The 27,281-nt window shown below is 50.7% G+C and overlaps 8 protein-coding genes across 8 annotated transcripts; 5 read left to right on the plus strand and 3 right to left on the minus strand.

The window, feature by feature from the left end:
- Positions 1-368: 368 nt before the first annotated feature.
- On the minus strand, positions 369-8,398 carry V8C40DRAFT_279599 (type I polyketide synthase; the record flags this gene model as incomplete). The annotated part of the gene is made up of 6 exons (XM_083221256.1): positions 369-1,277; positions 1,339-1,659; positions 1,714-7,041; positions 7,095-7,691; positions 7,746-8,159; positions 8,210-8,398. The coding sequence occupies 6 exons, from the start codon at positions 8,396-8,398 to the stop codon at positions 369-371; spliced, it is 7,758 nt and encodes a 2,585-aa protein (XP_083079712.1).
- Positions 8,399-10,287: 1,889 nt separating this feature from the next.
- Positions 10,288-12,079, plus strand: V8C40DRAFT_272276 (cytochrome P450; the record flags this gene model as incomplete). Its single annotated transcript, XM_083220337.1, has 5 exons — positions 10,288-10,497; positions 10,543-10,674; positions 10,729-11,501; positions 11,560-11,853; positions 11,914-12,079. 5 exons carry the CDS (start codon positions 10,288-10,290, stop codon positions 12,077-12,079), a joined length of 1,575 nt encoding a protein of 524 aa, XP_083079713.1.
- Positions 12,080-12,727: 648 nt separating this feature from the next.
- Positions 12,728-13,794, plus strand: V8C40DRAFT_279600 (uncharacterized protein; the record flags this gene model as incomplete). The annotated part of the gene is made up of 1 exon (XM_083221257.1): positions 12,728-13,794. One exon carries the CDS (start codon positions 12,728-12,730, stop codon positions 13,628-13,630), a length of 903 nt encoding a protein of 300 aa, XP_083079714.1. The 3' UTR covers positions 13,631-13,794.
- Positions 13,795-13,944: 150 nt separating this feature from the next.
- On the plus strand, positions 13,945-16,096 carry V8C40DRAFT_231479 (uncharacterized protein). Its single transcript, XM_083212932.1, has 3 exons — positions 13,945-14,084; positions 14,161-14,727; positions 14,802-16,096. Exons 1-3 carry the CDS (start codon positions 14,022-14,024, stop codon positions 15,894-15,896), a joined length of 1,725 nt encoding a protein of 574 aa, XP_083079715.1. The 5' UTR covers positions 13,945-14,021; the 3' UTR covers positions 15,897-16,096.
- Positions 16,097-16,765: 669 nt separating this feature from the next.
- Positions 16,766-18,205, plus strand: V8C40DRAFT_20436 (SDR family NAD(P)-dependent oxidoreductase). The gene has a single exon (XM_083212029.1). The coding sequence runs from the start codon at positions 17,256-17,258 to the stop codon at positions 18,048-18,050; it is 795 nt and encodes a 264-aa protein (XP_083079716.1). The 5' UTR covers positions 16,766-17,255; the 3' UTR covers positions 18,051-18,205.
- Positions 18,206-19,653: 1,448 nt separating this feature from the next.
- On the plus strand, positions 19,654-21,407 carry V8C40DRAFT_20446 (NADP-dependent isocitrate dehydrogenase). The gene is made up of 3 exons (XM_083212031.1): positions 19,654-20,208; positions 20,263-20,799; positions 20,869-21,407. Exons 1-3 carry the CDS (start codon positions 19,803-19,805, stop codon positions 21,291-21,293), a joined length of 1,368 nt encoding a protein of 455 aa, XP_083079717.1. The 5' UTR covers positions 19,654-19,802; the 3' UTR covers positions 21,294-21,407.
- A 614-nt stretch (positions 21,408-22,021) lies between these two features.
- Positions 22,022-23,458, minus strand: V8C40DRAFT_20458 (IEC3 subunit of the Ino80 complex, chromatin re-modelling-domain-containing protein). Its single transcript, XM_083212033.1, has 2 exons — positions 23,111-23,458; positions 22,022-23,035 (listed from the first exon to the last, which is right to left on the minus strand). Exons 1-2 carry the CDS (start codon positions 23,293-23,295, stop codon positions 22,174-22,176), a joined length of 1,047 nt encoding a protein of 348 aa, XP_083079718.1. The 5' UTR covers positions 23,296-23,458; the 3' UTR covers positions 22,022-22,173.
- Positions 23,459-24,011: 553 nt separating this feature from the next.
- On the minus strand, positions 24,012-26,928 carry V8C40DRAFT_231488 (syntaxin-binding protein). The gene is made up of 5 exons (XM_083212933.1): positions 26,544-26,928; positions 26,267-26,483; positions 25,818-26,203; positions 24,916-25,756; positions 24,012-24,854 (listed from the first exon to the last, which is right to left on the minus strand). Exons 1-5 carry the CDS (start codon positions 26,581-26,583, stop codon positions 24,224-24,226), a joined length of 2,115 nt encoding a protein of 704 aa, XP_083079719.1. The 5' UTR covers positions 26,584-26,928; the 3' UTR covers positions 24,012-24,223.
- Between the last annotated feature and the right edge of the window lie 353 nt (positions 26,929-27,281).

A 27,281-nucleotide genomic window follows, 5' to 3' on the forward strand; every position in this document is an offset into this window, starting at 1 on the left:
GTAGACCGTTTGGATGGCCTCGAGTACTGGCGAGATCTTGGGTAGCGCACCCTAAGGTACCTATTCTTACATGCGATATCCCGGTATGCAGCGCAAATATCATTATATGCCCAATGTTGTCTGTCACGACGCGGTATCTGACAGCGTAATCTTTCGCGACCTGGAATTTGACAACGACAGGGTCACGGTTTGAAAAACGGCGGGATGGAAGCTCAGAATAATGAAAGCAGCAGTCGAAAGACAGCAAGGAACAAAAGTTTTATTTCGCTGTTTGCCTAGGATAGGTAGATTATTTGATTATTTACTGAATAGATATCCCTTCTTTAAATGTCTTGCTAACACGGGTAATAACATTGAAATAATCAGTTCTACTCTTCCGCTTCCCCGCCCAACCTGTCTTGTTCATCCATCTCTATCAAAGATTTGTCCACAAACTTCGTCTTGGCTGCAATCTTCAAGCTCAAACCCGTAATGGTACTTCCTCCCATAATGTCAAACACCGGCACATCTGCGTGATAGTCCCGAAACAACCAATATCTAATCACCACCGCCACCAGCGAGTCCACTCCATACGTGTACAACGGCTTGTTCACATCAAGATCATCCGGATTGATGCTCAAAACCTTGCACAATTTAGCCACAAAAGCAACTCGGATCAGTCCAGCCGCCTCATCGAGAGATTTCACTGAGCGTAGAGCGGCGATGGTTTGTGCAGTCAGTTCGCGTTCTTGGTCGTCGCCGCCGAGCGCAGACGAATTCTCATCCCTGTTGGCAATCTGGAGGTGGCTGAAGAACGGATCTTTGAAGTAGTATGGCTTCTCGAGACCTTTGGCGCGCATCAAGGCAGGGTTTTCGATGCCGGTGACCACTTGACATGTTATGGGAGTCGGACGAGGCGTGCTGGGGTTGACGCAGTACTCTATGATGGCGAGGAACTCCTCTTCACGAATCCCCATGAATCCCCATGCACTCAGATTATTGTCAATCTCAGTATTGCCGCCCTCAGCCACATATCCAACAGAGAGAATAAAACCGAGGTCGATGGCAATGGCGTGTTGACCTTGGCTAACTCGATGATGTGCTACTGCATCTTGGAACGTGTTGCCTGCAGCATAGTTCGCCTGGCCACGAGTCCCACTGATGCCGGATGAGGAAGATAGCATGACAAAAAAGTCTAAAGAGTCTGGCAGCATGCTATGGAGATTCCAAGTTCCTGGAACTTTGCTGCGCAGGGGCTCTTGGAAGTCATCGTATGACATGTTCTCAAAAGTCGAGTCCTGCAGAACCAAATGTGAGAAATAAATACTACAAGTCATTGCGAATGTCCTCAACACTTACTCGTAATACCATGGCTGCTTGTATGCACCCCTTGATTGGCGGCATCTTACTTGCACAATCCTCCAACACGGCAGCAAGTTCACTGGCGTTGCTCACATCGCAAGCATAGATGGCTGCATTCACGCCTCTCTCTCGCAGCTCTTTTGCCATCGCTTTGCCCTTGTCACTGTTTGGCCCCGATCGCGAGCATAGGATCACATTCTTTAAGTTCTTGTCAACCATCCATCTCACCATACTCCGAGCAAGGCCGCCAAGGCCACCCGAGATCAAGTAGGATGCATTCTCATCAAAGTATTGCGGTATCTTCATCGGAGGGAGTGCCTTGAATTAAATTAGCATGTTACCCGGGGAGAAAAGTTTGTCTCGAAGACTTACTGGTACGACGTCGTCATCATGAGGTTCAAGGATAATCTTCCCAATGTGCTTAGCCGCCTGCATGAATCGGAAAGCCACCTCCATTTTCGAATACGGGAAGAGATTCAAGGGCTTTGCAGGCGAAATCTTCTTCTCCCCTGCAAGATCCATAATCTCTCTCAAGATTCGACTGACCATGTCGCGATTGTCCTTCAACACCACGGCGACAGATGAAAACGTAGCGCCTCTAGCGAACACACTCATCTCGAGACGCCTGTTCAGATCAATGTCTCGCCTGCCAATCTCGATGAATCGACCTGATGGAGCCATGAGCTCCCATGACTGCCGAAGTGCTTCCCCAGATAGAGAGTTGAGAACAACGTCAACACCACGTTGATTCGTCAACCGCATGACTCCTTTGGCAAATGAAAGGTCTCGGCTCGAAAATATGCGGTCTTCTTTGATATTGTACGTCTCCATTAAGAACTGTTTCTTTTCCGCCGTACCAACAGTGACAAAGATTTCCGCGCCAATGAGCTGAGAAAGCGCAATGGCAGCTTGCCCAACGCCTCCCGCGGCAGCGTGGATCAGCACACTCTCGCCCTTCTTCAACCTAGCCAGTTCGAATAGGGAGTAGTATGCCGTCCAGTAGACGAGCGGCAATGCAGCGGCTTCCGCAAAGCTCATATGGTCCGGTATTCTCTGGAACAAGCGAGCATCGTCCCTGTAAAAGGTTCGGAATGTTCCAACTCCGACGCTGCAGACCCTCTCTCCAACCGTGAAATCGCTCACATCTTTGCCCACCCTGGTTATGACACCTGAGCATTCATTGCCCAGCCAAGTATCGCTGAGCTGGCCCATCGCAATCATCACGTCCTTGAAGTTGAGTCCTACAGCTTTGACTTTAACCTCTATCTCGTTGGGACCGAGATCAACACCATATACATCATCGTCCTTGAAATGAAAGGTACTCAGTGCTCCTGGAGACGAAATGTCCAATTTTAAAGCTCGATTATCCTTGCTAAAAGGGACAAGCTGAGTCTCCGGCTTCGCGTACAAGGAGGTGAAAGTCTCGGCAAACTCATCGTCATGGACCAGTCTCGAGATGAAGAGGTTTCCATCCTTGACCGCATACTCATTCTCAGTGATTGTGGGCGACGTTGAGAGACGCATGTACACTTTGGTGATTGAATCGGCTGCCGACTCCGTAGTCACATCCTCCTCCAAGTCAAGCCTGACAAATCGGTACCCTTCGCGCTCAGCCCTGACATTGCGTCCAAATCCATTTGACAGTGCAGACAGCGGGTTTTCCGTGGCAAAGGTGCCTCCTTTCGTGACCCAGACTATGGCTGAAGCTACCCCAACCATGTGTTGTAGGTCTGCATATTCATCCTCTTTGAGCTTATGAAGCATGGTGTCGTGGAGCTCAGCAATACATATGACTGGTTTCCTAGCAATGTCATGCTTCCTGATTGATGTGAAAGGCAAGATGGTGACTGCTTGACCCTGTCGCTGCAGTCTCTCTTGGACTTCTGACGCGAGAGCCTCCTGCGGGTTGCTAGGAGATGTGACCACTACGACATCTGTTCCGGAGACTTGACGGTCAGGCATATAAGTACTGATCAGGATACTAGTCTGGTGAAGACTGGGATCTTCCATGTCTTTGATGATATGGTCACAGGCCTCAAAACCGTGACGCTGAAGCAAATTATTCCACTCGTCCGCAGTAATGGTAGGTCCCCATTTCCTGTTCTTCTCTTTGGACAGCCACCACCCCGGAAGCAGACCGAAGAGAAACGGCGTGCGCAAGAGGTCCTGGTTCGTAATTTCCACGAGGATGAGCTTACCGCCCGGTTTTAGCAACTTCTTGGTGTTTTCCAATGTGACATCCAGTCGTGCGGTAGCATGCAAAACGTGAGACGCAACAATCACATCGTACTTGTTGAGCTCGAATCCTTGCTCCACTGGGTCGACCTCGATGTTGAGAGTCTTGTATGTCATGACGTCGATCCAGTCTTGGAACTTCTCTTTCGCCTTGTCGAAGAAGCCGCCCGATATATCCGTGTACATATACCTGGCAATTCTCACCATTCCTTCACCAGTAAGAGCATTAAGGATAGTCTTGGTGGCAGCACCAGTGCCAGCTCCAATCTCAAGGATATTCATGTCTGGATTCTTAAAGGCAGCCGTGTCCAAGTAGGTGGCAAGGTGTTGATGAAGTGTCTCGCTGCCAATGGCAAACTGGTAAAATCGGTCCAGAAGCTGATCTTCGGCCAACAGCTCCAGGAAACCAGTTTCCTGCTTCAGAATCCGACCTAGGTTTCGACCAATCCTCGTCATGGCTTGACCGTCCACTGAAGAAGCCTCAACCTTTTCTTCTAGTGCGACTCTGTCAATCTCTTGCTCTTCGTCTTGTACAATTCTCTCCGCCTGGAATCTCATCCAGCTGACGTATTTCTCCAAATGTGGAGGCAGATTTATGCTCGAGTCCTGCTCCAAGGCGGCGAGTGTCTCCCTGATATAGCTGATGCCCAACAACTCCAGGTCATGCGTTTCAGTTGTCCAGTCTTTCTGTTTTGCGTCTCCCGACAGCCGAATAAGATGTTTCGTGTCGACAAAGTCCACGTCCGGTTGCCATGCAATGTTGAAGGAACCAACTTGTCTGTTTTGGGACGCTTGGGGTGCCGTGGAGAAGTCCGCAGAGTGCACAACTTTCGAGACAGAGTCTCTGAGGATAACCCAGGGCGATTGGCGAGCTTCGTCCATAAGAACACCCCAGCCTCTGGCCTCTCGGGCACTCATCCACCTTGCGTTACCGTAGCCCGAGAAGCTGTAGTCTGCATCGATAGATATTGAAGCTGAGACCCAAAGCTTTCCGATGAGAGTTGGTATGATTGGCTCGTCCAAACTTGCAATACCACGTCCCATAGCAGGAAGCAATAGTTGCAGTAAGTTGTCCAGCGTGATTGGGTGGATCACGGGTTGGTGATAGTAGCCGTTTGGCATGATTGCTTTTAAATCTGGGTTCTTGATGCTTCCAATGGCTTCGTTGTCAGTGTATTTGATGTTGTGGATTGCCCTGAATGTCGGACCGTACTGCAGCCCAATAGATTCGTAGTGATCGTACATCTGCTTTCGGCCCAGCTCTTTGTGGCAACGAGTCTCTGCGCCTTTGACGAGCTCTCGGAGCTCCCGTGCCTCGGCTTCAACTTCGCTTTCTTTACCAAGAGAATCTGTAGGCTGGGTTTCGTACTCAACGGAGACGAGTCCACGGCAATGCTCACGCCATTCATATTCCTCACTGTAAGAATATACGTGAAACTCATTCCATGTAGCAGAGCCTCCGAAGCTGTTATCCCCGTGTGGTCTCATGCAGAACATTGTCTCCACGCCGTCAGCTGTCTTAGGTATTGCCAGAGCTTGATGAAGAGTTATCTCACGCAACTGATAGCCTGATATTGTCCGAGTAACATCAGCAAGTTGACGCGATGCTTCGATGGCCATGACGAGAGATGCCGCAGCTGGATAAAGCACCACGTCCGTTATCATATGGTCCACAAGCCAAGGATTCTCAGAGACCCTGAGGACGTTCCGCCATTGAGGCTCGAGCGGGTTCCAATCGGAGACGGGTGCACCGAGGATATCATGCCGTGGAAACTTTCGGAACCGAAACCCCTTGCTAATGCGGCTCTCGCACCAGTACTTGTTCTCGTGGTTCCACGCGTAGCTCGGCAAGTCAACAAGCATTTCCTGAGAGCCAGGATTGTTGATGAATTGGAAGTCAAGTTTCGAACCGTACTTGTAAAGGTTTCCCGCCAACTGCAACGCAGTTTCTACCGCTGATCTGCTCCGAGATAGCATCGAGAAATATTGCATGCCCTTACAGCTGCTCTCTGCAGCCATTGTCTGCTTCATCGGTCCTTGTAGCGCAGAGTGTGGCCCAACCTCGATGAGAATATCCAAGGGGCTATCTTGACTGCCAATGGTAATTCCCTTCTTCGTCGGCCGCTGCGTGCACATGGCCCGAGACGAGTGATGAAACAGCACTGGGGAGACCAGGTTGGACACCCAGTAATCTGGTGTCGCAACGGACGTCTTGTCGGCCATCGTTCCCGTGACCGACGAAAACATCTCGATCTTGTTCTTTTGGCCGGACGATGTAAAGTCGAGTGTTTCGAGTTTGGCCCTGTATGCCTCTGCGACTCTGTTCATGTATGGAGAATGATACGCAGCCTTGACATGAAGCTTGCGAGAGAAGATGCCCTCTTCATCGAGGAGAAGCTTTAGCTTGTCAGCCATGTCCTCGTCTCCCGAAACCGTGACATTGGTAGGACTATTCACGCATGCGACTACGAGTATCTTGCTGCTTTCTTCGAGTCTTGTGATGTACTGAAGCGTCACTTGCTCAGATGCTCCGACCGCCATCATTGCGCCAGTGTTCGTTGTGCCCTCAGAAGACACCGCTTCCACCACCGCTTCACCACGGTAATAAGCTATGCCCCAGGCACATTCTCTGCTGATAACGCCGGCTGAGAACGCTGCAGCAATCTCGCCAGACGAATGACCGACGACCCTCGACGGCGCCAATCCCCAGCTCGAAAGCAGTTCCACGAGCGCTACCTGCAAAGCCGTAGAAAGAGGTTGGCTAATGGCCGGATCATGAATCCTAGTTGTTTTTTCATTACCATCCAGGAATGTGTCTAATAGGGACCACGTGGCGCCCAGAGACTCTCGTAAGTAAACGTCAGCGGCCCTTAAGCTGTCTGCAAAGATGGGATATCTCGAGTACAGAGCTTTTCCCATGCCTTGCCACTCAGCTCCCTGGCCTGTAAATATGAATCCAATATTCGGCTCTTGGCTAGAGCGAATGGGCTTTAGGGGAGAGTTGTCCATTTCCTGGACGAGTTCATCAACTGAACTTGCTACTGTGAAAGACTTCCAAGGCAGGGGTGTTCTCTTGGTGGATAGGGTGTAAGCAAGCCTCTCCAGAAATGCTCTTTCTCGTTGTTTGTCGGCGTCGTTCCGAAGGAATCTTGAGTATTCCTTCACAACTCGTTCTATTCCCTTTTGATCCGAGGCAGACCACAAGAATAGGTTCGCAGAGATCAAGTCAGTACCATTTGTCGGGGTGCCATTGTGCAAGTCGCCATTTGTACGCGTTCCGTTGATCCCATTCAATGGGCCACCAGGACCTGCAACTGTGTTGTGCCGACATTCGAGCCCATGTTGCTGCAGATAGTGATATGCATCGTCGAGAATGACGTGAGAGTTGCTTCCTCCGTAGCCGAATGAATTAATCGAGGCCCGCCTCAATCCGCTGCATGGCCACGGAGTATTGGACGTGGGAAACTGCGAATAATGTCAACGATATTCTCCTACATGTACTCAAGTCAAATTCTTACCTTGAGCTTCCATTGCTTTGCTGGAATCTTTGGATTGACTTTCTCCATCCAAATATTAGGAGGGATATTGCCAGTCTCCAACACCATAACAGTCTTGATCAGCCCAGCTAAACCACTTGAACCTTCAAGATGCCCGATGTTGGATTTAATTGCCCCAACGATAAGTGGTTCGCCATCATCTTTTGTTCTAGCCTCGGCAAAAGTCGCTGCTATGGCCCCAGCTTCCAGGGGGTCACCAGCCGCTGTGCCTGTCCCATGTGCCTCAAAGTATCTGGTTTGCTCTAGCCCGAGTCCAGCTTTGGCATATGTCTCTCTAATCAAGGATCTTTGTGCTTCTTGACTTGGAAGTGTGATACCTGGCGTACGACCATCTTGGTTGATGCCTGTTCCTCGCACCACGGCACGAATTGTGTCGCCGTCACGGATGGCACTGGAGAGCCTTTTGATAATCACCGCCCCAAGCCCTTCGCCTCGGGCGTAGCCATTTGCCCGGTGATCAAAAGAGTAACATTTGCTATCAGGGGAAAGGAAGCGCATGGCTGTTGAGGGAACCATCTGGTCGGGATTGTAGAAGAGATTGGACCCTGCTACGACCGCCTGTGAGTGGATTAGATTAGTGAGGCATCTTTACGGATTTGGTGGCTCTCTGACCATTTCTGCTCCGTCATGTTGCAGGCTTCGGCAAGCTAGATGGAAAGCTGTCAAGCTGCTTGAACACGCCGTATCGAGACTCATGCTGGGGCCTTTGAGATCATAGAACCAGCTGACTCTATTGGAAAGCATCGCCATTCCATTACCCGTTGCCTGATATGCCGAAAGATTCTCCGGGTCTCGGCCCAAGAGCCCTTCGTAGTCGCGAGTAAAAGCGCCGACGAAACACGCTGTGCGCGAAGACACATATTTACTCATGGGAATGCCCGCATTCTCAAAGCCTTCATAGACTACCTCGAGCAGCATCCGCTGCTGTGGATCCATTGTCTTTGCTTCATCAGGAGAAATTGAGAAGAACGGGGCATCAAAGGCAGAGATATCTTGCTGTAGGTAATGACCACCTCGAAAGTTCACCTGCGTTGCGTTTCAGTTAACCCGAAGCGCCCCAATTGCGGTTTACTTACGGTGCCGCCATGATCGGCGTTTGGATGATAGAATGCGTCGACATTATATCGATTTTTGGGAGTCGGTGTAAGAGCCGAGCGTCCATCGCATAACAATTCCCATAGACCTCTGGGGCTTGAAGCGTCTTGGGGGAACCGAACTGAGATACCGACGATCACAACAGGATCGTCATTAAGTGAAGCATCCATCTGAAGAAACGGATATAAACAGAACACTCCACCGAGATTAAATGTGTACTATAGATAAGAGGACGAGAGATGGATTAACCAGACGCAGCAGTCTCTCTCTTCTTTTAAAGATTGTAACTAGTAACTAGTATATCCAAAAGTGTTGCTATCATAACTACCCAGGGGCTATAATGTATTTGCGAGAATCACTTGCTACGTGGCTATAGAGCGTTGATTGCAGTGTTCACCGCTCCTGAGCACACTTGTGCACTTGGTGCAGATCCAACAAATGTCCATGTTACATTATCCAGAGCCAGGCTTTTACTTGTGGGATATATCATACTCGTATGCTAGAAGCACAGTACCTGCTATGCTTGACAAGCGGCATGGAGCTGGTAAGCACTAGATGAAATCAGACCCCCTGGAGTTGTTGACAAGGTACGGAATGTAAGTCCTCCAACCAGAGCACTGCGGTCTAAAGACAAATCCGAGTTTTAAAGACATTCAATCGTTCACTTGAACTATAGCCAACTTACTTGAGATTAGCGACGATACCTACCCAGTGGCCACAACATGAACATCTTGTGCCTACACGGAACGGGAACAAATATATCGGTGAGGTTCACCACATGATCTCGGGGGTGATTCTCTGACAAGCAACAGATCTTCCAACTGCAATCGGGTAAGACTTCAATGGTAAGTCTAGAAAGCCAGTTCTAATTGATTAGCGGCTCTACGACACGAACTCGAGAGAGATGGCATGTCCTTTGAATACGCGCAGGGTGGCCTCCGATGCCCCGTGGCAGAAGGTTAAGTGATTCGTCCATTGCTCGAAGCAAGCGCTGCAGACTGACACATAACAGAGATAGCGGGCTTGTTTCCAGATGTTTCTGACTTTTACACGTACTACGACCCACGAGAAGCCCAAACAATCGTGGAAGCGGAAGATCAGCTATTGGAGATGCTAAGGGAGCGGGAAGGACAATTTGACGGAGTTCTGGCCTTTTCCGAGTCCGCCGCATTGGCTGCTGCTCTCATTATCCGGCATGCTCGAGAAAACCCATTCAAAGCCGAGGGACTTTTTCGATTTGCTATCTTCATATGCGGGCTGGCTCCATTTGATCATGAGACACTGGGCGTTGCTGGAGGTCCTTTGGCGTCCAAGCCAACACGTGTCAAGCCGGGCGACAATAAGTCAGCGGAAGAGCACCTCATCAACATTCCCACGTATCATGTAATGGGAAGCGAGGATGAGTTGTATCCCTACGGGTTGGCATTGTATAATTGCTGCGATCCTGAAATGGCCATCAAGACTATACATCGTGGAGGACATGAGATACCCAGCCAAGTGGAGCTGGTGAAGGAGATGACCAGGAACATCAACGCTACCATCCAGCGAGCAAATTTCATGTGTTGATACTGTACTCGTATATAATTGTTGGAAAAATTTTCGGTGCCTGGACGTGACTGATGATTAGTCGTATTGCTTTAGTCCTTATTGAGAAGTCGACTTCCCTGCCTCGTTTTCCTAGATGGTAGATCGACATGATGACGTGAGATTCTTGTGGTTGGGATCGGGATGTTGTCAAGTCTCCAAAGGAGTAATCGCTCGATTCGGCAGCTAAGTCCTCGTATTAGATTGACGAGGCGCTAGAATGCTTCTTTACCGGAGCTAAGACCGGGATATGTTCATTCGGACCCTCACCGCCCAGATGCTGGGTTGCCTTGACCGTGTAAGTCTCGTGAATGTTTCCGCTTACAGTACCTAGGTAGGTCCATGTAATTATAAGGTCACTTGTAGAATAGAGTAAAAAGTACGAGTGCTGATTGGGTTTGACGTTCAACCTTAGTAGCCTTTCCAGCAGAGCGACGAATGTATGGCTACAGTAAACATCTTTCTTGGGCAGATGATGCTCAATGAGTATTCAGTCGTTCTGCCAGTCGTTGTGTTGTGCGTGTCGCTATATCTTGCAACAAGAAAACAGCTGTCCCTGCCTGTTGTCGGTAGATTGACCTCGCCCGGTCTTTTCGGATTCTGGTTTCCAGGAGTGGTTGCGAATATCCTCAGCACAAGGGAAGTCCTAGAAAAAGGATATAGAAAGGTGTGCCTTTGGCTTTGGGTTAAAACTTGAGTTGGTATCTACGCTTACACGTTTGTTTTATAGTATAGTCTTAATGACAAAGCATTCTTTATTCCACAACTCGAGGCAAATAACATCTTGATCCCACCAGCGTGGATCAAAGCATACAAACGAGCTCCGACTTCAGATCTGAATCTGGATGGGGCAATTGAAGATGTGAGAGGCCTTTGCTGCCGTGATATTATTATCATTATTCTAACCCTTTTGAAGAATCTTCAGATCAGGTATCTTCTCGGCCCTCAAATACGACAAAACTCATATCATATCGAATGGACGCGCGACAGCCTCACCCCTCTCATGCCGTCCATCTTGGACTGGCTACACGAGGAAATCGCAGACTGCTTGGACCAGGTTCTGGGAAAAGATAATCATGACTTGCATAAAGTCAAGATCTTTCCGTTTTCGCTTTCTCTGAATTGCAGAATCGCGGCCAGAATCGTGGTCGGAAAGCCTCTATGCCGGGATGCTAAATTCCAACATCTTTGCGAGCAGCATTCTCAGCTGCTGGTTGTGCTCAGCATGATCCTCAAGTTTCTTCCGGACTGGTGTAAGCCTCTGGTCGTGAGAATGTCGCCTATACGAGGAGTCCAGCGTCAAATTACCGACTTGGTTCGACCATTGGTGCTAGAAAGCTACAGAAAGCTGAAGCAAGGCGGTCAAGATTCTAAAGGAACTACAAGTGAACCACCCGAAGGCGAACAGGAATCATTGATGGATTCTCTTGTTCGCACGGCTGTATCGAGGACGCCGTCTTTGACTGCCGAGGAGGACATTGTCCATGAAATTACTATGCGATTTCTCAGCATCTTATTCCTCTTTTCGGGGAGTCCGACACTAACGGTTGCAAACATGGTTCTTGATCTTGTCAGCGAGCCACGGGAGCTATACTTTGATGCTCTACGTTCGGAGATAACGTCTGTATTTGAAAAGTACGGCGGCAGGTGGACGTTGGAGAATCTCAAAGAACTTGACCTCACAGACAGGTAAGTAGGCTGGGGTTGCCTCGAAGACTTCCACCGCCTGCTAATAAGGTATATATAGCTTCATTAAAGAGTCGATGCGCTTACGTCCAGCAGCTTTTACCATTGCTGGCCGCAAAGTCATCAATCCTCGGGGATACACTCTCCCAGATAACTCAGCCACCGTGCCATTTGGCTCCTATTTGACCCTTCCCATGTACGCCATCCATCACGATCAAAACCACTACCCTCCTCGAGCTGGAGACGGGTCCGATTTCGATGGTTTTCGGTTCAAGGCTACGGAGAATAATGAAGCTGTGCCACTCGTGGGAAGTAGCGAAACATTTCTGTCTTGGGGCGCCGGCCGTCACATCTGGTAAGCAAGTCTTTTTCCTCTTCAGCGTCCGAGTCTACTTTTCTAACATGCTGTTATTAGTCCGGGGAGATTTGCAAGTGCTGCCATACTCAAGATGTGTCTAGCTGAACTGATCCGACAATGTGATTTCAAGCCTCGTAATCGGATAGCGGATATCACGTTTGCAAATATCTATGTGCCGAGCAAGACACTGACGGTGGAGATGCGGAGGAGGAACTCGCAGTGAATATAGAGGGGACTAAATTAATAGACTCTACCTTAATATCTAATGAATAATAAACCAACTGCCATATTCATGGGCCAAGGAAAGTAAAGGGGAGAGCTTCCAACTGTTAGTTTAGGTCACAACCACAGACTTCACCAACATCATTACCAGGAGACAGGCAGAGCCATATCGGCTCAACTACACTTTCTCCGATCTAAGATACTTTCCTCTATATTGCTGTTTACAGTCATTTCTACTCCTTCTTTCTTAAGTTAGTGGCAGACCTGGCAGATTTTTCCTTTCACCCTGTTACGAGTGTCAGTTCCAACGAACTCATAAGCACTAGAATATAGCAATACAATGCATACTGCAGATCTAGAACCCCTTTTTGCAGGGTTGTCTGCCTGCTCACATCAGAGGTAATATTATCGCCGATGTGTGGCCTGCATACTTCGTAAGGCGATTTGTACTCGTATTCACCGGTGTAGCGGTGTAAGTGACATGGAACGTCTCATTGCAAGGCCCAGCACATCTGCCTTGATAAGTGCCCCCCACGGCAGCCAAACAACTACGAGTACTCGTACATGTATGGATTTTGTATGGCATATGCCGTCGTGAATCAAAATCATTACGATTGGAGGTTTGGTCAACGATACATTACCATACGGTATGGCTGCAATTGACACTCAAACATTTACCACTGGCCAGATCGGCCTATGGAACGGAACACAGGACGGCAAGGATGGCATCGTCGACTACAAGAACGGGCAAGCAAGCGCCGAGACGAATCTCCTATTTCCACGAGATGTGAACATCACTGTCCAAGACATGCGATATTTGAGTCCCTCGCCGCAACTCATGAAGAATGGATACCAGCTCATCAGAAGTCCAACGGCCATATCCCAGCAAGATTTCGAAACCGCTGATTCAACGACCAAAGACGTAATCGAAAGGGATTATTACGAGGAAGTAGGCAAAGTGGTTCGAGAGATGACGCAGTCCGACCATGTGTTCCCATACAACTTCGAGACTCGAAACCAACAGGCCAAGGTGCAGGACTACTTGAGAGACGCAATAGACCAGCCAGGACCGCGGCCTGTTGCCCACGTCGACCGAGACCTACCAAATGCCATTGTATCGCTGCAATGCGCTCTGGGCAAGGAGAAAGCCGACGAACTCTTGAAGCGACATAAACGGTGGGCGCAGGTCAATCTCTGGAGACCCATCGGCCGCCCAGTTGTCAAGTGGCCGCTCGTCTTTGCGAATCACGATGCGATTCCAGACTGGGACTACGACACGCACATGGCGCGCGTCTACAGCGTCAATGATCCCCGTATCGCCGACCGAGGGGGCAAGAGTCACAATTGCATCTTGATCGACGACGAGCGATACGCTTACCACTACGCGAGCAACGTCGCTCCGGAGGAGGCGCTGGTGTTTTTCTCGTTTCACTCGGACCCCAAGATGGTGCTGCCGCATGGAGCGTTTTGGGACAATAAGACGCCGGACGATGCGCCGCCGAGGCGATCCCTGGAGGTGCGATGCTTTGTATTTTTCGACGATGTTGAATGAATATGAGGACGGACCGTAGGTGATAGATAGCTAGATTATATAGTAGATACAAGGTGAAAGCAGGACTGAATTCAATAATAGCATTTGTTTCTATTACAGCGAGGATAACATGACATTTTAATCACGACTGTAGATTGATATGGCCGTTTTGTACATAATCCTGGCAATTCATCTATTGATTGTAACACAATTTGCTCTTCTTATCCATCTAAGACTTCATCCATCAATACAGTGCAATAACACAGTGTGTGTCAATAACACTGTATAAGCTCCAGTGGCCACCTATGACGAAGGTCCCGCTAACACAAGGGCGACGGCACCGCGTATCGTCACCAGCAAAGAGAGCTTCAAAACAACCCGGAATAGCTGCCTCTACCTCGACGAATTGACAATGGCAGACGCAGACGAAAAGGAGCGCCAGAAGCAGGAGAAGCTTGCCGCCGCGAGGAAGCGCGTGAGGATCCCGAGCTTAGCTACCCTGTCTTGTCTAGGTCCATCAAGGTATCTGTTGGCTAACAAGGCTTCTCCAGGTCGAGCAAATGAAGAAAAAGAAGAAGAAGGATGCGTCGTCCACAAAGGCAGAGCCCAAGGGCGAAACAGAGGCATCCGCTGCCGACACTGTCGAGGATACCTCGGAGCAACCCCCGCAGAGCCAGGCAGATGACAACGCCATCGCAGACGACAAGCCTGCCGAAGATGACAAGCCTGCCGAAGAACCCAAAATCGAAGAAGAAGCAAAAGCTGAGGAAGATGATAAGGCCGAAGAAGAACCTTTAGATAAAGCTGTCGAGTCGCCCCCCTCCTCCGACACACCATCCCTTGCGCAACAATCAAAGCTCAGGTCCACCTCTTTCCGCGCCGGCTCGATCGTAGGTCCAGGACCAATGTCGCCTGGACCATTCAGTCCTGAGGGTGACACGGCCCCCGATATCTACAGAAAGCATGTGGCGAGAATAGAAGAGCTAGAGAAGGAGAACAAGCGACTCGCAAAAGATGCAACCGACTCGGAGAAGAGGTGGAAGAAGGCAGAGGAAGAATTGGCTGATTTGCGCGAGTCTGACGGCAAAGAAAGCAAAGATGGCCAAACGGAGAAGCTGGTATGTGGAAGAGAGAGAAAGAGAATCGTCCCTTTTATGCGCAAAGATTTACATACTTACTAACGGCGTCGTAGAAGGAGGAGATTGCGTCTCTGCAGCGCCAAAACTCTCAACTACAACAGCAAGTGTCTCGCACCTCTGGCCACGCACATCGACAATCAGTGTCAATAAATTCTCCCCCTCCGTCACTCCAAGCTGAGCTGGACGCCAAATCAGCCACAATTGAGTCCATGGAAATCGAAATATCAAAGCTCAAGGCTCGTGTCGAGCGGCAGGAGAGCGGAGCATCGTCAGAAAAGGAACAGGTCGCCGCACTCGAAGACAAGCTTGCCCGCGCCGAAGCCGCAGCTGGCAAGGCTCAGCGTGAGTTGCAAGACTTGAAGAAGAACCTCGAGCGGACCACCGAGAAGGCTGTCCGCGAAGGCAGCGAGCGAACTAGCGCTGAGACAAAGGCGAAGACGTTGGAACGCGAACTAGAAGAAGCAAACAAGGCAAAGGAGGAACTGGAGAAGAAGGTTGAGGCACTTGACAAGAAGGTCACAACATTGACTACGCTGCATAAAGAGCAAGACGCACGATCACAAACTCTAAGGAAAGACAAGGAGAAGGCAGAAAGCGAGGCTCAGGAGCTGCGGTCCAAGGTTGAAAAGCTAGAGAGCGAAAACGCCAAGCTTGCAAGCCGCAAATCAACAGAGGGCGGTGGCGGTCTCGATGACGAAGGCGTTGATGAGCTCGAGGACGAGGGCAGGCTCAAGCTCGAGAAGAAGATTCGTAGCCTCGAGGCTGAGATCCACGAGCTTCGCAGCGGTGCCTGGATCGAGAGACGGCGCGAGATGGAAGCCACCAGCCCCGGGTTCGACGACGTAGACCTCTCGGGCAACAATTACCCTCCTGCACACAAGAAGGGGTCAACAGGTGGCATTGGCGACTTTATTGCACATGGCCTGAACGCTCTGGCAGGAGGAGGTGATGACGAACTGCTAGCTGATGACGATGTGGAATTCGACGAGGAAGCTTTCAGAAAAGCACATGAGGAAGAGGCCAAGAGGCGGATAGAGAGAATCAAGGAGATTAAGCGGTCGCTGAAGCACTGGGAGGGATGGAGGCTGGACGTTGTCGATGTGCGGAGAGGTGGAGGGCAGGGAATTGGAGACATATTTGACATTTAGTCACTAGCTTCTGCTCTGATTTGACAATACGAATAAATAAAGACAAGTGCATTTCACATCTTCTCGAACCTCGTTCAGTGAGACGCTATACCCAGGCAAATGAAGGTCGAGAAAAGCGAGACCAGTAAATGAATAAGTACATACGTCTCCAGCTAGTAATATGAGCACCTAATCAACTCATCGAGTAGTGTGCCCTTACAGGGAAACGCCTACATTATTCAGCCGAATTTTTTATATAAATATAATAGCAGTTACTAGAGAAATATAAATTTAGTGTAGCAGTTATTAGGGAAATGTAGACATAGTAGCAGTTATTAGGGAAATATAGATATAGTAGCCGTTATTAGGGAAATGTACCTGATCTATAGATATAGCAGCTACTCCCTTTGTAGGCGTATGATTCAACTCGTGGGTGTTCGATATGTTCTCGGTCTCGGTTTTTCTGTCCCCCGCTTGCCAGAGTATCTCCTTGATCAGAGTGACACAACAAGTCCAGATTCCAGCTGACCAGCCGTACAGTAAAGACTCTCGTATAAATCCGCCATCGTTTAGATATATCGCAGGCTGCTCAGTTCAACAGCGCCAAGGAGATGAATTAACAACCATCCCAGCCGTGACGACCAAGAAGGCAAAAGCCGCGATTCATAATACCGCTGATGCCAACCCCAAGACTCGCAACGAGGACGTTATCAATGCCGCAGGGTTCTTAGCGATTTGCTGCTGCTGCTGCTCATTCTGCTCAATGTGTCGCTAACAACCCTGCATCATTGATAACGCCCCCATTGCGAGTCGTGATGTTGGAATCATCGGCATCCCATTATCGACAGCTTTCGCCTAACATTAGTCGTTGCGGAGGACTGATCGTAAAAAAGTGTCGGAAAAGGTAAGTTGCCTTGGTTTGTGAGGTGCAGCTTGCAGCCTTTATATACCTCGATAAATGAGCGCAATGTTGCTCATGGAAGCCCCTGTAGAATTCTTGCCGAACTTTATTGCTTGCCATAAACTCTATTGCTTGGGTCCAGAACGAGAGTTCGTTGAGTCATCACCGAATCCGGTGAGTTGGGCCTACAGAACGGTGGGCTTTGATATCGCTGCGGTGTTTCTTATGAGTAAAGTGCCTGACTGATGCGGTAGCCGTCCTTTAAAGTCATTGTTGCCGAAAACTTCATGTTAGCAGTCCAAAACACTGTGAAGTGTTAAGAGTTGGAAGGTGCATGTTGAATATGCCAAGTGACATCATCGGCCGTGTAAAATATGTAAGCGGGGAGGGGAGTAAAAGCTTCATTCAACTTTCATCTCACAGTTGCCCATCTCCACTTTGCGTTGCTTTCTCTCTTTCTCACCTTCAATCTCCAAGCAATGGCATCGGGTCAAAAGACGTTCCTCATCACCGGCGCCGGGCGGGGCATCGGCCGGGGTCTATCCCGGATTCTGCTCCAGACCGGCCACCGGGTCTTCCTCCTGGACAGCAACAAGGCCGAGCTGGACCACACCGCCGGGCTGCTGGCAAAATCACACCGGCGCGGACAGGACTTCGAGACGGCGCTCTGTGACCTTCGACAGCCGCGGGAGATTAGTGCGGCGGTGCAGCAGGCGGACAAGCTATTTGCGAGCCGGCTGGATTGTCTGGTAAACAACGCGGCGTACACCGGCGGCGTGGGCGGCTTGAGCCTGGCGGACATGACGCTGGAGGAGTGGAACAAGAGCATCGAGACGAACCTGACGGCGCCGATGCTCATGACGCAGGCGTGTCTGGAGATGCTGCGAGCGGCAAAGGGCTGCGTGGTCCACGTCTCATCCACTAGGGCTATCATGAGCGAGCCCAACAACGAGCCCTACTCGACGACAAAGGCCGGGATGCTGGGCCTGGCGCAGAGCATGGCGGTTTCCCTGGCGCCGGACGGCATCCGCGTGAGCGCTGTGCTTCCTGGCTGGATTCACGTCTTGAACGAGAATCGCGAGGCGGATGAAAAGGGCGTCAAGTGGGAGGACGGGTTGAGCGAGGCGGATATGAGGTGGCAGCTTACAGGGAGGGTGGGAAAGGTGGAGGACGTTGCAAAGGCAGTGCTATATCTGGCTGAGAGCGAGGGCGTGACGGGGGTGCAGATGGTGGTGGATGGAGGAGTGACAAGGAAGATGGTGTATCCAGAGTGATGGGCATGTGGGCAAGACACGGAGTATCCGGGGTGGAAGGGGGGAAGCGTGTGGGGGATATGACAGGTTACGATGGTGGCACAATATTCGACGACATCATCTCCTGATATTGGAGGAGGAGAACTAAAACCAGCCCGAGACAAAACAACGAGCCAAGCTTCGGTGCAACAAGATGCGAAATAGCGTGCAGCAGGCGATCATTACGAGAGCGGAAGACTCGGTGCTTCTCCCCCTTGCATCGCCTTGCATCACTCACGCGAGAAGAGGGGGAATTAAAGCACAGCTGCATTGCTGCATCTCCAACATTTCCTCATTCGACATGCGACAGGAAACCCCGCACACGGCGCACGGTTTGGTGTGCTTGTTTACAGCAGCTGGTTATTTGCTTGGTCGCGCGGCTGAGCCCGGATAAAGGGAATGTGTGTGTGTGGTGGTGCATTGCGCGAGTTTGGGGGAGAATCAGGAAGTTGGAGAAGAAGAGGACAAGTTGGCGTTTATTTTGGTGTTGAGCCTCAAGACAACAATACGAGCACTGTTGCTCGCCTATAAGCTGTACCGTACCTAGGTACTGTACTGTACTTGCTATTGACGTCAGTTGCTGCTCCATATTAAATGACTGAGTAAGGGTAGCAAAAGACAGGCTCCTACATCGGCGTCGACCGAGACATGCCATTCAAAACCCACGCCCTGCTGTATGCAAATCACCCTGCTGGAAGCAAGTAATAAAATCTCGTCGAGTTAGTAATAACCTGTCCCTTGCAGTGGATCCTCCAACTGTGGGGGAGACACACACACACAAAGAAGACAAGGACAAGGACAGGCGTGGGAAAACGGAGAAGCTGGACTTGGAGTAGTATTCCGGCTTTAAAACATCCGATACGAGGCGAGGGGCAAGAGAGAGAGAGAGAGAGAAACACCTCGCCTATTACTCAGGTTGGCTGTCCAGAAGCATTGGCATAGAGCTTCACTGTACTCTGAAGCAGACAAAGCATGAAAAAGATCTTGTAATAGTTCATAGTAATATCTGCATCGCCGTAGTGAAATTATGGGCTTCTCATGGGTCCAGCTCCGTTTGTCGGCGTCCGTCATATCGATATCGACTAATTGATAACGACGATTGCTTCTCTCAACCTTTTTTTTTTTCTCGCGTCTCTCTTATTCCCGGTCTCGTTGGCTGTCACTCTCCAAAAGGGTACATATGTATGCGTCACACAATTAGACATATAAACCCCCATCGATCCCGTCCTCCTTTGCTAACCTCGACATCTTTCCCCCCCTCTGCAGCGTTGTACTGTAATCGAAAAGTCGATCTCCGTTCGGCTCCCCGCGCGTTCTCCGATCCGTGTTGCTGCACCCCACCTTTGGATCGCATCGCATCGGCTATCGTTGTGCTTTCGGCTTCGCCACCAAAATAAACAGCTTGAACCAACAGCTTGGTCGCAACAACATCTCCCGTTTCGCCTTTGATATACGTGCTGTCGCGAGACAGAATCAGCAAAAAGCGAATCATACAAAACAAGATTAAACCATATAAGAAGGGAAAAGAGGAGGAACACAGCTTTAGCTACCTCTGGCATCTTCCGGCTATACCATAGATCGTCCCGCTATCGGCTTCAACCTTTGCGACAGTTACCTCGGGAAACACAGCTCCCGCGCCAACTATACCGAGCCTCTTGGTCCAAGGCTAAGCAGCCTCTACTCTTGAAATAACCTATTCACATTCCCTTCTTCCTCCCCCCTTTCTCGCCCATCATGAGTGCAGCTCCTCGCCTCCTCGCCTCCCTCTCCCGCCGCGCCGCCCTCCGTCCTCTCCAGCCTCTCCGACCTCTTCGACCCTCCTTTGGCGCTGTCCAGACTCTGTCCATGGCCGCTCGCACCATGGCCACCGCGAGCAAGATCAAGGTCCAGAACCCCGTCGTCGAGCTGGACGGCGACGAGATGACCCGCATCATCTGGCAGAGCATCAAGGACCGCTTCATCTACCCCTATCTCGACATTGACCTCAAGTACTACGACCTGGGGCTCGAGTACCGTGACGAGACAAACGACCAGGTCACTCTGGACGCGGCCGAGGCCATCAAGAAGTACTCTGTCGGTGTCAAGTGCGCCACCATCACCCCTGACGAGGCCCGTGTCAAGGAGTTTAACCTCAAGCAGAGTAAGTTATTTCTCCTAAACTCTGGAAGAAACTCTCTCTAATTAAGTGTTCCAGTGTGGCTCTCTCCCAACGGCACCATCCGAAACGCCCTCGGCGGCACCGTCTTCCGCGAGCCCATCGTCATCCCCCGCGTCCCCCGTCTCGTCCCCGGCTGGAAGCAGCCCATCATCATCGGCCGTCACGCCTTTGGCGACCAGTACCGCGCCAAGGACCGAGTCATCCCCGGCCCGGGCAAGCTGAGCATGGTCTTCACCCCCGAGGGCGGCAAGCCCGAGGAGATTGAGGTCTTCCAGTTCAAGGAGGGCGGCGGCGTCTCCCAGACCCAGTACAACACTGACGACTCCATCACCGGTTTCGCTCACGCCTCGTTCAAGCTGGCCTTGGACAAGAAGCTGCCCCTGTACATGAGCACCAAGAACACCATCCTCAAGAAGTATGACGGCCGCTTCAAGGACATCTTCCAGGAGATTTACGACACCAAGTACAAGTCTGAGTTCGAGGCCAAGGGCATCTGGTACGAGCACCGTCTGATTGACGACATGGTCGCCCAGATGATCAAGAGCTCCGGCGGCTACATCATGGCTCTCAAGAGTAAGCATTCTCCCTCCCTCTATCCCCCCTAATTCAAAAAAGGGGCCAAACTGACTGACTTTTTCGCAGACTACGACGGCGACGTCCAGTCCGACATTGTCGCCCAGGGCTTCGGCTCCCTCGGCCTCATGACCTCGGTCCTCATCACCCCCGACGGCAAGACCTTCGAGTCCGAGGCCGCCCACGGCACCGTCACCCGCCACTACCGCGAGCACCAAAAGGGCCGCGAGACGTCCACCAACCCCATCGCCTCCATCTTCGCCTGGACCCGCGGCCTCATCCAGCGCGGCAAGCTCGACAACACCCCCGAGCTCGTCGCCTTTGCCGAGAGCCTCGAGAAGGCTTGTGTTGACACTGTCGATGTTGACGGCATCATGACCAAGGATCTCGCCCTGGCGTGCGGCAAGACTGGTCGTGAGGACTATGTTACTACGAATGAGTATATGGATGCCGTTGAGAGGAGGCTCAAGTCTATGCTTGGTGCCAAGCTGTAAATTGGGCATTGATATCTCGGTTTACTAAGACGATGAGCGTGATTTGACACAAAGAAGAAAAAAGTACACAATAACCGAATCTCTGCTAGGATAGAGAGAGGAGGGGAAAGAACAACAAGGGAGATGATGTATAAAAGAGGGGACGAAATGAGCGCAATTGTATACCACTATGTATCAAGTATTTCTATAGAGATGTCATGTACATAGAATTGTTTTGTTCAAAGACCATTTGTCGAGTTGTCTAGAAATAAAACACAGCGTTGAAGAAGCAAAAACAAAAAGCATCTAGCACGACAGGTCCAACATGATCGTCTCAGTTTTCGTGTGTAAAAACTACAGTCATCACTTCACTTCATATCAGCGCACACTGATTCTTTGTAGTTTGAATTTCTGTTTTTTGTTGCTAGAATACATCTATTATTACCAACACATTCGAGTTTTTAGGGAATAAAAAAAGAAAAAAAGAAAAAAGAAAGCGGCATGAAGAATTACACGTAAAGTAAAAAACATCCGACAGTTCCCCCTGAAGAGGGCATCCAAACACATCCGCCCTCCCCCAAAGCCCGAGGTTTTCATTAGCCTCCTTTGATTCCTCCGTTATCCTCTGACTCTGACAAATGCAAAAGTTGGTTCTTCCTGGTTTGGAAAAAAAACAACGTCGTGGCTTTATTTCCATGCCCATTGGCAGGATAACAAAGAGGCGACAACAAATCCGCGAAAGAAGAAGAAAATGCAATTCCGACTCCTTCCAGACGTTATGAATAGAGCCGAGACCAGATTGTAGCATAGAATTTTGATGATGGTGCACGCCATTATGGCTGTGCAAATAACCGCATCTCTCAAGTGCATAATCCCCAAGAAATGACCATCAGGGAACTCCTTATTCGTCCTTGCTCGCTGCCGCAGCGTCCTTCTTGGATTTACGCGCCGTGGGCGTTGCCTCGACATCACTCTTCCGCTTCTTTTTAGTCGGCCGGCTCGAAGACCCTCTGGGCTTGTATCCGGTATCGTCGTCCCTCTTGCGCTTGCTGCTGCGGGCTGCGGGTGTCGCTCCGAAATCGCCATCGTCGTCCATGCTGGCATCGCCGTCTCCGCGCTCAGCCGCAGCACTGAGCCGCGCAGCCGCGCCACCCTTCTTGCCCTTGCCGCTGGCTTTACTGCCGCCGCGCTCGCCTTTAGCACTTCCGCGTGGCTTTCGCGCGCTGGCGTGACTGCTTCCACCGCCGGCGCCCGTGCCAGCCCCCGCGGCCTCGTCATCGCCATCGCCATGCGTCTCTCCGTCTTGGAGGAAGATCTTTGGTGCATGTTTCCGCAGCCAATTTGTGACACTAGTAGGGTTCTTGGTCTGAGGATTTGAAGGGGGACGCGCAATGGGGTGGGCGAGCGGCGCCATCGTGGGCAGGGTCGAGTCAGGGTCGATTCCAGTATCGACGAGGTAGATGTAGTCGTCAATATCGTCAGCCGAGAGGAAGTGTGCAGGATGGGACTCGCCATCGGGAGCACCCAAGTCGGCAAGGAACGAGGATTTGGTCTCTTTAGCTGAGTCATAAGTCGAATGGGGGATGTCGTTGAGCATCTGCTCGAGTTTCTTCATGGCAGCCTCCTTGTCCTTGCTGCGATCACGGTCCATGGGCAGGCAGAGGGCGTTGTCGTCTGAGGGAGGCTTGAGAGACAGGTCTATCCGTCGGTCTGTAGGAATCTGCGGAGAATTGTTGACTTCGAGGAGAAGATCCAGTAGCCGGCTGCAGATAGGGAATGACGGGTTAGAATGTAGTTCCGAACTGGTGATGATTAAGAACAGCAAGAATTGCACATACTCATTCTCTATGGCCAAGCGCTTCACCGTGTTGGCGGCCTTGGCCTCTTGCTTGTGCAGCTCCTCGCACTCGTGCATCTTGTGGTCAAAGACGATACGCATCTTCCGATACTTCTTTTTCCACGACTTGTAGCCCGCTGGCCTCCGCTCGGAGCCGCCGTCGGCTTTGGCTGGGGAATCAGCCATCGCGGCGGCTGGATGGGGGTGGATTGGCAGGGTTGATGAAGCTATCGTGAATGCGGTGCGGAATGCGCGATTCCGGCGTTGGTTCGAGAACAGTCGCGCGATGTATCCGGAGCAAGAAATTCGTTTTCAAAATGAACGACTATGAGTTCGTAGCAGGCCCGAGAAGAGACGTGTTGGCCGATGGCATTGACGATGGAAGAGGAAAAAGAAAGGAAGAGAGAGAGGTCGTTAACGCATTATGGACAGAAAAGAAAAAAAAAGTGGGTGGTAACGAAAGGATGAAGCGTCAAAGGAGGCTGATGGAAAAGCAAAGGGGCGTTCGGCGCGATGCTCTTCGTTAGCATCAATTCATTGGATCAACCGACTCGATCAAATTCAATTTTTGCCCGTCTCGAGACGCGCTGGAGGTTGGCGCTACTGGTGAGTGCTGCAGGTGCTCCAGGGCCTGCACAGGCACTAAAGGGCGCTATTTCAGCGACAATTCGATGCAGCTTGTGTCATTGGGGCGACGCCAGGCTGCAGTAGCGTCCGTTGGTCAATTTGGCTCCGATAGCTCTCAACGCTGCAATTACAGGGTAACAAAGCAAACATCGAATTACAGACGACCAAGAGACTGAACTCGCATTTGATGCTTCAATCAGTAATGGGTATAATATTTGATGTCAATTAGCATATATTTTATCACATTTACATCTTCAACACAGACAATGTTTATCCTTATGAGCCTTGCTTCTTTCTCGGTTGGCTCTTCTAATATTATTCATCCATTACTGTATATGCTTTGCATAGTGCTCAACAACACCACATTTTCAACCTATATCAACTAACCCGCCATTGGAATTGTTTCCTTTGCCTGGCCCCTATCATTGTTTTTTCTGTTGCTTTCCATCTGCTGTAAATGCAACTCATCCCAACCGTCTCTCATCAATTACGATGAGACCTCTTTGCCCAGCCTCTCCAACTCTTCGCTGATGAATTGTGAAGCGTTAATCATCTCCGTGCTGCCATATACTACCCGCTTGCGGGCACGATCCCCGCTTGTTCTGCTAACCCACTCGTGCAGGTTTCCATATTCCTCCATGCTGCCGCCGCCAACTGTGAAGACGACCGCCTCACTAAAGCCCTGCCGTCGTTGTCCAAAGCTTGCTGTTTGGCCAGCTTGTGATCCCGGGAGGCCGCCCGGTGCACTTCCTGCCCCGCCAGATCGGATGGCGCTCGGTGGTGGCATGGTACCTCGTGCATTGGCAGAGCGAGGATCAAAGTACAGATAGTTCTCCGTCTTGGCAATTGCCGAAGATGAGGCCGTGGAGGGCTCCATAATAGACTCGACAATCTTGGTAATCGTGAGATCACGATCCGCTGGTAAAAAGTTCTTAACTCCGCTAATCAGAGAATCAAAGTTCGATGTTAGGCCAGATGGGACACCAGTCTCCTTGAGGCGGTCCGTCAAGCGGGAGGAAATGGAAGAAAATCGTCCAAATAGGTCCGACGAAGCGGCCTGTTGGTTGGAATTGTTGTTGATAGTGGTCAGTTGTGTCATCTTGGTAGTAGCCCGTACCCTGATTCATTGTTAGCAAACAAACCCGTAACCATAGTTGCTGGAAGAGATTTGCAACTCACTGTCGAACGTAGGACAGAGATGAAACATCTGCGCCCGCTGCTTCGAGAGCCTTCTCAAACGACTCAAAATCGGCCCGCCCGACTTCTTGTTCCGTGCTCAGGAACCAAATGATAAACAGCCGTAGCTTGTCTGTAGGATTGTTGCCCTTATTCTCGTCCTTGATGATTTCCAAAATCTGAGCCTTTGTTTGCTTCATAACGTTTTCCTCCGTCTGGAAGTAGTTATCCAGCTGTCGATCCTTGATACCAGATAATAACGCCGCCAGGATGTTCATGTGCATGTCCAGAATGCTTTTACGCTCCCGCATCTCTGGCAACAATGTTATCGCAGCCTTGAGGTGCTGTGCGCTTGCACTCGTGTCGTTTTGCAAGTCTTCCAAGCTCGACACTCCCGTCGTCTTCGTGATGGCAGCTGTTTCCTCCTTATACTTGGTTAATTCTGCATCGATATCCTCTGCCACCTGCGGGAATGGGACGCCGGCATTCTTGATCCAAAAGAAATCGTTGGCGGTCAAGTCGTAACCCTTCTTTGATGTGCCCTTGGCGGGGTTGCTCTCATCAACTGGTGACTCGATTGTGATGCGGTTGAGTTTGATGGAGAGAACATCGTGTACAAGAGATTGATACGTCCATGAATGCGACAGCATGGGTATCAAGTCAACGTTGCGGTCGAGGAGGATAAGTACGGGCCTAGAACTTGGAGTGCCGGCTGCTGTAGGTCGCGCATTGGAGAATAGGTTGTCTTTTGAGTTTAGAATATGATCTCGGAGCTTGCGGTCGAGCCGTTGCGCAACCATCTCCGCGGCAGCACCCTTGGGGCAGCGAATGATTGGAATGACGCCTAGAACGATGCAAGTCAACATATGGATCCTCTCTCAATATACTTAATTGTCTCGACTCACCCATGGTCACCACTACGCTGAAAAGACCACTGACGATCCTATCCACCACCGCATCCAGCTCGGCATCGCTTGTCTTTGCACTGTTGAGAGCCCAATATGTGTGCTCATTTTGCATCCCCAAGCTGAAGAGATCCGGCTCGGCAACAATAAAGTTTAGATATTGATCAAAAAGCTGCGCAATCTTGTCCGATGTCCCTGCTTCAGCCGTTTGTGTGGCGAATTCTTCTAGCAGGACTCGAGGAAGAGAGGATAGGAAGTTGACGTAAGCCGGTGAGTACAGTCCCTTTTGTAAATCTTCAGTCATGAGCTGTAGGTTCCGCGCATTCGGCTCGAGCAGATATATGACTGGGACGTCGGGTATGGGATATCGCGGAGTGCCGATGTGCCTGCGTGGCGAACAATTAGACGCGCTCTCGCATTGTCGTAGATATCAAAGATAGGGAACTAACATGTGCATTGTCACTCCCATAGAGCGCAAGTCGCTGACGCGCATGACACTGCTGATGACATCTCTACCAAGGTCATCGAAGACGAGGACTTTCCAGATGGGGTTTCCTTCAGCGTCGAGAATCGGGGCAACGGGGGCCAGCAATCCGTTGGCATGGGCTTCTTCCGTCTCGCTCGACTCGATGGTTTCGTTGAGGTTGAGGATCTTTTTGAGAGACGCTGCGGCACACAGGTTTCAGAATTGGACGCCACACGTAAGGCTAGCCATGGGTTTCTCACCTATCTGGCGATCCCGCAGAGAGTTTGCTTTGGATGCCATGGTCGGAGGGAGCTCGAGTTGTCGTATATAGTAGATACGGAGGTATGGAGAGTAATCTCGACTTGCGAGGCAACGCAATGGGAGACGGCCAAGGACTCGCTCGCTGCTCCACAACTATGGCAGGATCGAAATCAATCGTTGGTACACATGCGCATGTGATCGCCGAGCACAAAAGAAGAGAAATCCGCAGCCAAATGGAGTTTGCGCCGATTGTTGAGCACAGTCTGAGCTTGAGGCCACGATATCGAATTACCCCCCCAAAGCCAGCTGCGAAACGGAGCTCTCCCGCTATAACTGCCCCCCCAGCAGGTCACTGACTTGCACGCTAAGAACACCTGCCAGGCGGTAGCTGCTGTGGCGTGTCGCGGACCGACTGAATGGCCGAGCTGCCGGTCAACATTTGAGCTTTCTTGGAAGGCAAAGGTGGAGCTCCACTATGACATGCCCCCGGCAAAGCACGATTCCGGGCGCGTTGGTGCCTGACTTCTGGGGCGGCCAGCCAGCACGGCTTGTCTACCAAACACGACTTTTTACAAGCATCGACAACGCTCCGTCAACATCAATCTCCCGTCCCCATCGGGTTGCGACAATTCCAGCATCGGCGCCATCGCGGAACGGCGTGTCTAGACCGCTGGCGCTTCGAGAAGAGGGAATTCGCGACCAATAACTCCCGCGACGGCACTTTTCTGTTGTTTCCC

Source organism: Trichoderma camerunense, assembly GCF_050948025.1.
Source record: "Trichoderma camerunense strain CBS 138272 chromosome Unknown V8C40scaffold_1, whole genome shotgun sequence".
NCBI lineage: Eukaryota > Fungi > Ascomycota > Sordariomycetes > Hypocreales > Hypocreaceae > Trichoderma > Trichoderma camerunense.

What these genes read in the sequence shown, in the direction of transcription:
- V8C40DRAFT_20458 (XM_083212033.1), bottom strand. Translation starts at nt 23,295, where the DNA reads ATGGCTGATTCCCCAGCCAAAGCCGACGGCGGCTCCGAGCGGAGGCCA. An exon ending in CGCTTGGCCATAGAGAATGA is followed by an intron (nt 23,036 to 23,110) that starts GTATGTGCAATT and finishes CCCTATCTGCAG; the next exon opens with CCGGCTACTGGATCTTCTCC.
- V8C40DRAFT_20436 (XM_083212029.1), top strand. Translation starts at nt 17,256, where the DNA reads ATGGCATCGGGTCAAAAGACGTTCCTCATCACCGGCGCCGGGCGGGGC.
- V8C40DRAFT_231479 (XM_083212932.1), top strand. Translation starts at nt 14,022, where the DNA reads ATGGCAGACGCAGACGAAAAGGAGCGCCAGAAGCAGGAGAAGCTTGCC. An exon ending in TTGCCGCCGCGAGGAAGCGC is followed by an intron (nt 14,085 to 14,160) that starts GTGAGGATCCCG and finishes AGGCTTCTCCAG; the next exon opens with GTCGAGCAAATGAAGAAAAA. An exon ending in ATGGCCAAACGGAGAAGCTG is followed by an intron (nt 14,728 to 14,801) that starts GTATGTGGAAGA and finishes ACGGCGTCGTAG; the next exon opens with AAGGAGGAGATTGCGTCTCT.
- V8C40DRAFT_20446 (XM_083212031.1), top strand. Translation starts at nt 19,803, where the DNA reads ATGAGTGCAGCTCCTCGCCTCCTCGCCTCCCTCTCCCGCCGCGCCGCC. An exon ending in GGAGTTTAACCTCAAGCAGA is followed by an intron (nt 20,209 to 20,262) that starts GTAAGTTATTTC and finishes TAAGTGTTCCAG; the next exon opens with TGTGGCTCTCTCCCAACGGC. An exon ending in CTACATCATGGCTCTCAAGA is followed by an intron (nt 20,800 to 20,868) that starts GTAAGCATTCTC and finishes ACTTTTTCGCAG; the next exon opens with ACTACGACGGCGACGTCCAG.
- V8C40DRAFT_231488 (XM_083212933.1), bottom strand. Translation starts at nt 26,583, where the DNA reads ATGGCATCCAAAGCAAACTCTCTGCGGGATCGCCAGATAG. An exon ending in TCTGCGGGATCGCCAGATAG is followed by an intron (nt 26,484 to 26,543) that starts GTGAGAAACCCA and finishes TGTGTGCCGCAG; the next exon opens with CGTCTCTCAAAAAGATCCTC. An exon ending in TCTCTGTCCTACGTTCGACA is followed by an intron (nt 24,855 to 24,915) that starts GTGAGTTGCAAA and finishes ACAATGAATCAG; the next exon opens with GGTACGGGCTACTACCAAGA.